Genomic DNA, 8,429 nt, shown 5'->3' with positions numbered 1-8,429 from the left:
TCCCAAGATGGTGACAATGTTGTATTATAGTGGAATATAACAGACTAAAATGACAATACATAGCCTTAGATTTGCATTGCACGCATATGGGACTGAAACTTGAATGGCTGCTCTAATGTCTGCAAACCATCAGATGTCACTGTGCTGCGTGCTGAAATTTCGGGGACATTGAACGCCCCTAAATGTTCAATATTTTTACGCCACAAACCAAAAGAAAGTCCCAAAGCCCTAATAAAAGAAATATATAGGTTACACACAGACACATCTTAAATATCATGTATTTCTACTCAATGCAAGCAGTTCCCTGCAGTTTGTTATATTTAATGTTTATTTGTAATTGTATTCCATGTCGCAGTGTTCCTCTTTTCAAATATAACGACATGTAGGCTATACATGTTACTGTCGTGGACGTACTGGGCCGCAATAATATGTATTACTGAAGATGGAGATTACGAGGAGACATCGAAGGCGGCACTAGCCTTTCATTGTGTTCAGTGGGTGACTTGACCCATTTGTCTCCAGTGGTAACGTCAATGTAACTCACCGCAGATATAACTTTATTAGCTAGCACTATGCAGCTGCATGTACAAATGTTGGACTTTTTCAGGCACCAACACTAAAAGCGTTGGAAGAACAGATTTCTAGCTGCTCTGCTAGCTAGCTAGCTAGCTACATCAGGAGGAGCACCAAATGCACGACGCTGGTAGCGAATGCTAACCTAGCTACACTGTTAGCATCTTAGCAGCTGTTCCGTCCACTGCATCATTGAGTCCTACGATAGTCTAACGTTAAACAGACTTAACGTTACATACAGTCTATGATACCACAGATATCAGCAAAATGACCTCAGCTTCCACTAAAGTAAGTCATTTTACACACGAACCATTGAGAAGTACGTTAACGTTAGTTTGCCGCCCTAGTTAGCCCGGTGAATAGTGTCCTAGTATTCATATATCTATGGTCCTATTAACGTTAACTAACGTTAATTGTTATTGATACAAACCCACGAGCCCCAGTATGTTTCCCGCTGCTGCTCGCGGGAGCAAGTAAGAATATCACTTTAGTGTTGAGAGAAGAGTTCAGGAAGGTAAGATAACGTTACTTTGGTCAGTTCTTTGGGATCCCACTTAACTTTTGACTTGTTATAATTGGTCATGTCTTAATCTCATCAGTTTAAAAGTCTGTGCAGTCATAATTTACATAACGCTTCTTTATACACTTTCTGTATCATGCCCCTCCGTGCCAATGAAGAGAAATGCTCCAGCATACAATAATATGCACAATACACAATATAATGCTTTCAGCGTTGTGTCAACAGTGTATGTGTGGTTTGGTCCTTTACCTTTTTCAACATGACAGGGACTCTGTGCACAAAGCCAGCTCCATAAACACCCCCTCACTCCCATCCACGATTCATGGGTGCCGATTCGATTTGTATTGTGATTCAAGAAGTATCGTGATTCGATAGTATAACACAAAGAAGTTGAATAATACACAGAGACAAAATATCATGAGACATTTCTAAAAACTGATTGTTTTCTAAGAAGAATGCAAATCACATGTCAGTCAGTCTGACATTTATTTCATTCGTAAAGAAGAACACAACATGGATTTTCTGCATTTTCTGCTTTTTGTCAGGAAACTACGGTGGCCGAGACGGTTCACAGAAATGCAAACGCTACAACACAAATGCAAAAGCTACATTTGTGTTGCAAAAACTACAATTTGAATGTTGTGTCTTTTGCATTCGTGTTGTGGCTTTTGCACCGCATACAAATCACATCGGCACCCATGTATGGTGAAAGAATCAAATCAGGACAAAAAGGCCCAGCCCTTCTGACTATCCCTTTAATGCCCATAGTGTCCGTATCAAAAATGGTCAACTGTCACATATGGCTGGCTGGATTGTTCAGTTGTCTACATACTTTTGGTCATGTAGTGAATCTCTCAAACTGCATATTGCATTGAACATGTGATTGTGTCCACTCCCTGTTGCATGATACATACTCCATGGAACTACATTTCCAGTTTCCCTTACTATTTGAGGCTTACATTCCTCTGCAAACTGTCTGTGTGAGAGGGGAACTGGCACCAGGGCCAGACACTGTTTCAGAGTCCAGTTTTAATGCCAAGTGTGTGTGTGTGTGTGTGTGTGTGTGTGTGTGTTCTACAGGTTGGGGAGATCTTCTCTGCAGCTGGAGCTGCCTTCACCAAACTAGGAGAGCTCACCATGCAGCTTCACCCAGTGGCAGACTCCAGTCCTGCAGGGTAACACACACACACACACACACACACACACACACACACACACACACACACACATATTGGGGAATGAGCAGTTTGCAGGTGTGGTGATGTTCCATACACACCTTTTTCATGTCAGATGTCATGTATAAAGAACCATGACCCTAACCCATGTGGATGCTCCTGTTCAGGGCTGCACAATATACAATAAGTTATTTATTTATTTTTTTATCGTCATCCCAATATCAACTGGCGCAATAAACACATTGTGAATGGCTGCGACACATCGCGAAAGACACTCTGAGCTTTTTTTGTGTTAGTTGAAAGAAAATCAGTAGAACACTGCACTTTATAATGTAACTGTCATTCTTACTTTTTTAGTGGTACCGTTTATTAGGGCTATGCAATTAATCAAAATTGTAATCGCGATTATGATTCCGGCTCCTAACGATCACAAAAACAGATTAATCGAGAAGAAACGCTTATTTTGCACCTTAAGTTTTGCAAGTAAACAATTATTTTTTTTGTCTTGTGTTCTGAATGAGAACAAAATGGGAAAAGTATTAAGGAAAGGTTTAGGGTGATTTGTTGAACTGTTTCCCTGTTGTTCAATAATTGCAACATCTTTCCAAACGTCAATGAGTAATCGTGTTAAATAATCGTGATTTCAATATTGACCAACGTAATTGTGATTCAGTTTTTTTTTTTTCCATAATCGGTTTCTAAAATGGGAGGATGTTTCTGCATTGAGTACTTTTACTTTTAATACTTTAAGTACATTTTCCTGATGGTACTTACATACTTTTACTTAAGTAACATTTTCAATGCAGGACTTTTACTTGTAAGAGAGTATTTTAACAGTGTGGTATTAGTACTTCTACTTAAGTAAAGTAAAATCTGTATTATTATATTATATATATATATTAATATATTTATTTTAAATTAAACAAGCAATTTGTTGTATTTTAGCCGAATACCGAAAGCAGCGGAAGTGAGTACACTTAAATGTCTGTTAATTTATCGCAAGTAATATTGTTATCCAACAATGTTCTTATCGCATATGTTCCTCATATTGTGCAGCCCTACTACTCCTGTTCCCCTGGCGTAAACACTAAAGTCCATTTCCTTCCCACCCTTCCTCCAGCGGTCAGACCAAGAGCACAGTGAAGAGGAAGCTGTATGAAGACGGAGCTCCGTCCGCCGCCTCCGATGGACCTAAAAAGGTCATCAAGAAAACCGTTGCTGTAGCCACGCAGGGCACTCCAGCCGCCATCGCCGTGCCTACAGCTCGGGTCGGCGCGGCGTCAGGACTGCAGGGCCCCGCCTCCACCCTGAAGAAACAGAAGACTGCAGGTGAGTCATACTCATCTCCACAACATCGCAGCATTCCAATCACTTCTTCATCAAACCTGATAATTAAACAGAAAAACAGTAGAATCCACACACTCTTTCCTTCACTCTCGCAGTCATACTGTATTATCTTTATTGTCAATGACAGTATGGTTCAATAGGGCTGGGTACCGAATTCAATACTTTTCTATACTATGTCGACGACATTTAATTTCCGGGATTGCTCTGTTGCTGTTGCGGATGTCCGTTACCTTCCTCTTTCTCTGTATTGCCGTTCTAAACTCCGGTGGATTTCTGAGGACTATGGTTAACTGCTCCTCAGATCTCTGCAGGGTAAATCCAGACAGCTAGCTAGACTGTCTGTCCAATCTGAGTTTTCTGTTGCAAGACTAACTCTACTCGCCTCGACTCTACTCGCCTCAACTCGACTCGGCACACTGTGCGTCCGTTTTCCATTGCATATTTTAGTACCGCCTCAGCGTGGCTGGTCGTCTTGCCGGCTCAACGCACACACCAGCGCACAAGTATAACATCAGGCCCCTTGAGCTTGTTTTACAGTTCTGTGGAGGCTCCACGCAGAGCTTCACCGTAGCCTATGTAATATGTGGCCTGATGTATACATTTGTCAGCTGGTGTGTGCGTCGAGCCAGCATGTGTGTGTGTACGTAGGATGCGGCGAAAGCTCAGCCTGGAGCCTCCTCCGCAGAACTGTAAACAAGCGGCGCCGTAGTAAACTGCCGTGACCTAACGCGACACGAACGTTGAAGGTGTGTGTTGTTGTTGCCAGAAGACACATTTTGTTTCTAAAGAAGCTGGAGGCAGCAAAAAAAAAAAACAGCTGGCTAAACTGTTTAAAAATAGCGGGTTTGTTCAGGGCACCCCCGTCTGTCGCTTTCACGTCACTTTTTCGGCTCGCCTCAGCTCGCTTGGAACCTCGACTGAGGAGGTACTAAAAAAAGTACCTGTTAGGTACTAGGTACTAGGTACGAGTAGAGTCGAGGCGAGTCAAGCAGGTACCATGTAATGGAAAAGCGCCATAAAACAACCTTTGAACGTACACGTTCCACCAAAACAAGTTCCTTCCCGAGGCTATTTTGCAGAGGCACCGTGGCTCCTGTGATTGGTTTAAAGACATGCCAATAAACCAGAGCACATTTTTCTCCCATCCCGGAATGCTGTGTGGACTAGCCAGACCTTCCTTCACAGCGCTGTGGAGGAAGGTCTGGCAATGCCAGACTACCTCTAAAGTATCGAGTATCGAAAAATGCCTCGTCATTCAAAACCCAATTTCAATACCTAAGGAGTCAATCTCATCAGCGTCAGAAACAGAAATATTAAATGCAGCATGTTTCTACCAAGATCTAATAATGCTTGTGATTGGCTGTCTGACGTTACACGTCGTAGAGACACGCAGGAAAAACTCTACGTTACACAGAGACGGGGCTCATGAGGTAGGCTCATGCCGTAATGTGTAATGTTGTAATTGTAAAATCAAATTCAGGGACAGGGACGGGGTATTGGTACCGGTACCGAATGTTTTTGAACGATACCCAGCCCTATGGTTCAACATGTTGTAACTGCTAGTTTGCGCTCTGGCTTTTTGGTTTGTAGTGTCAGATACTATGTAAGTTAATTCACTTCATTAATCTGTGAAAATAACATTTTTGTAGTAGTATCAGACATATTCTATCTGCAATTAATCTTTGGAAATGACTGATTCATGGACCTTTTTTCTTCTTTTTAACAGTACCCAAATCCAATCGAATCAATTTTTGGTAGTTTGTCTTAACTGTTTGTTTCTTTGTGAATGTTAAACCTTGTGCGTTTTTGCTTAAATAACATTTGGTGAGAAATGTATCTCGTCAGAATATTAACTTAATACTACATAGAAGCTCATAGTATGAAGGTATGAATCTACAACCATCCATCATAACAGGTTTTTTTTTTAAGCCTCAACTCTATTTCATTTGTAAAGAATTTAGATAATATATACTAGATATATTATCTAAATTCTCTTTTTCTGTAATCATTTTAGCCTAACTGATGTTTTTTTTAGTTTACAATGTCCACAAACAGTACTACACATTTTCTTGTGTGTGTGTGTGTGTGTGTGTGTGTGTGTGTGTAGACGTGACCCTCAGTGCTCTTAATGACTCAGATGTCAACAGTGATCTGGTGGACATGGAGGGACTCGGGCAAGGATCCAACTCCAAAAAACTCAACAACTTTGATCAAGGTGAAGTTCCTGAACAGCTCTCTCACACACACACACACACACACAGGTTCATTTAGGAGGGATATCGAGTAGGTTGGGCGATATGGACCAAAAATATCTCAGTATTTTTCGTAGGGATGGGAAAAAAATCGATTTACGTATGTATCGTGAATTTTCTTTTGCAACAATTTTTAAAATTGATTCTTTTCCCTCTAGAATCTATATTTTTGTATTTGTTTTTCTACCAATGATTGACCTACATATTTTCTGTACCGACTACATCATATCCGTTTCCAGCAAAACAGAGCGAAAGCAGAAAATGAAAAAACTCCACGTTATGTTCTTCTTTACAAATGAAATAAATGTCAGACTGACTGACTGACATGTGATGTGCATTCTTCTTAGAAAACAATCAGTTTTTAGAAATGTCTCATGATATATTGTCTCTAGAAGTGTATTATTCAACTTTTGTTTTTGTTAAAGAAGGAAAAGAAAATCGCAATACTCAATGCTATCGAATCGCAATACTTCTAGAATCACAATAAATGAAAATCGCAATACAAATTGAAAAGGCACCCATGTATGGTGAAAGAATCGAATCAGGACAAAAGCATATTGTCCCTGCCCTAAGTTTTAGGCTGAATGACGATACACGATATGTATCTCGGTGTTTTCTACGTGGTGGAGTCAAAGCCACTGTGCGATGTCACAAGCACTCTTATTTAAACACACTGTGATCAAATAAAATGCAAAAATTGGGTTTTCTTCCCTGTTTGAAAATATACAGCTGCAACACAAAAATTATCTCAAATAAGTAGTCTATATTAAATAAAAACAGCTCAATCTCTAAGACTGCTCCTTCAGTTGCTTTCTATAACAATAGTCATGTTTCCATTAGTCTATATCCTTAGTGTTCCACTTCCGCGATTGCTCCGGTGCTGCAGGAAATTCTGCCGGATGCATGTCTTTTCCGTCCCCTTCCTCTTTCTTTGTGTTGGCGTTCTAAACTCTGGTGGATTTCTGAGGACTATGGTTAACTGCTCCTCAGATCTCTGCAGGGTAAATCCAGACAGCTAGCTAGACTATCTGTCCAATCTGAGTTTACTCTCGCATGACTATTTTGCAGCGGCTCTGTGCGGAGTTTAGCACCGCCCATGATGATTGTGATTGGTTTAAAGAAATGCCAATAAACCAAGCACGTTTTCCTCCCATCCCAGAATGCTATGGGGACTAAGCAGACCCTCCTTCAGCTCGCTTTGGAGGAGGTTCTGGCAAAGCGAGACTATGTTTCCATTAACGTATTTTTATGCCAATTTGGACATATCCGTGATTACGTACAAATATTGCAATTAGAAAATTATACCGGGTTTTCCCGACCGTTATAAGACTTAGGTGCAGCAACCGAGCCGTTTTGGGCAGCACATAAGCCGAATGAATGTAAAATTATTGTGAGCATCAAAACCAACTAAATAAATACTGAGATCTAATGATTGTAGTCGGTTCCCAGTGCACTTCTTTAGCAAGTTTTGCCTTTAAGCTTTTTTGAGGGTTATTTATTCATTATCTGCGCTAGCTTTTCCAACGTTTTTAGACACAGATATGGCGATAATAATGGTCCAAAATGATGTCAAATTTTTTTTTTTTTTTAATTGAAAAACATCACATTTTCTTGAGGGATTTACCCCTAAACCCCTTTGCCAAATATGCGCGCCCAAGTCTTCCACCAACCCAGGGAATACTTTGCAATTATATAATCATTGTTGCATGCCTATCCGTGAGAAGGTCAGGAAGTCAGAAAGTATTGATCGACAGGCGAACACACGAGTAGTTTTGATCTTTTCATGGAATTTGTTGACAATAAGAAAAACTTCAACGGAGCTGTTTCGTGTCTCTACAGATAACCTGAACCTGGACTCGAGCCTCATCATGAATCCCAGCGATCTGCCTCTGCTCTCCCGTTGACACCTTTCACTTCCCGTGGACTTGAAATGACGGACAAAACTATAAAAGTCACACCCGAGTTGTAACAACCTGGACTTGTCTTTTGAGCCAGAAGGTGGTGACCACCCACATCAGAGGAATCTAGTAGTATTGAATATTGTGTTGTGTCACTGCTGTGAGAGTTGTTGGCACTATCAGCAACGTGTTTGGATCATTTAAAAAAAAAAAAAAAAAAAAAAACATTTTTCTACTGCAATCATATTTTATTTTAGACCATTTCCACTCCTCATCAACTTGTGCTTTGAAGGAACTGACTTTATGCAGTAAGGAAGCTGTTCGAACATTCATACTTCCTGTGTTTCTTTAAAAGAAAAGCCACGAAAACGAGCCCAATGCAGCAGAGAAACCTTGCTAAAGGACAGGCATTGGAAAGCAGATATGTGTCAGAACAATGTAAACAGTAATATTTGATTGTGTTTCATGTTCAATTCAGTCTTGCTTGTTTTTTTTTTTGCCGTCGTTGGGCAAAACCCCTTAATAACCTTTCAGCATATTGTAATTCAAGTGACCTGAGGCTACATTGACATTGCTACGTTTTGGTTTAAAAATTCCCCCTGCTCTGGCGTTTCAGAGCCCCTAAACCGGAGACATTTGGAAACACATTTGTGTTTCTGTCTCA

The 8,429-nt window shown here is 40.5% G+C and overlaps 1 protein-coding gene across 1 annotated transcript; it reads left to right on the top strand.

Moving 5' to 3' along the window:
- Positions 1–440: 440 nt before the first annotated feature.
- Positions 441–7,994, top strand: zgc:92664 (uncharacterized protein LOC436695 homolog). The gene is made up of 5 exons (XM_031291087.2): positions 441–861; positions 2,174–2,268; positions 3,389–3,597; positions 5,723–5,830; positions 7,707–7,994. The coding sequence occupies exons 1-5, from the start codon at positions 841–843 to the stop codon at positions 7,769–7,771; spliced, it is 498 nt and encodes a 165-aa protein (XP_031146947.1). The 5' UTR covers positions 441–840; the 3' UTR covers positions 7,772–7,994.
- The last annotated feature ends 435 nt before the right edge of the window (positions 7,995–8,429 follow it).

The sequence above is a fragment of the Sander lucioperca genome, chromosome 17 (assembly GCF_008315115.2).
Source record: "Sander lucioperca isolate FBNREF2018 chromosome 17, SLUC_FBN_1.2, whole genome shotgun sequence".
In the NCBI taxonomy this organism is placed as follows: domain Eukaryota; kingdom Metazoa; phylum Chordata; class Actinopteri; order Perciformes; family Percidae; genus Sander; species Sander lucioperca.
The sequence above is the reverse complement of the archived record's forward strand: the minus strand, read 5'-3'. Positions and strand labels throughout refer to the sequence as shown.

Bases quoted from the DNA above. Each gene is read 5' to 3' on its own strand.
- zgc:92664 (XM_031291087.2), top strand. From the start codon at position 841: ATGACCTCAGCTTCCACTAAA. The intron at 2,269-3,388 runs GTAACACACACA...CCCTTCCTCCAG, and splicing joins GCAGACTCCAGTCCTGCAGG to CGGTCAGACCAAGAGCACAG. The intron at 3,598-5,722 runs GTGAGTCATACT...GTGTGTGTGTAG, and splicing joins GAAGAAACAGAAGACTGCAG to ACGTGACCCTCAGTGCTCTT.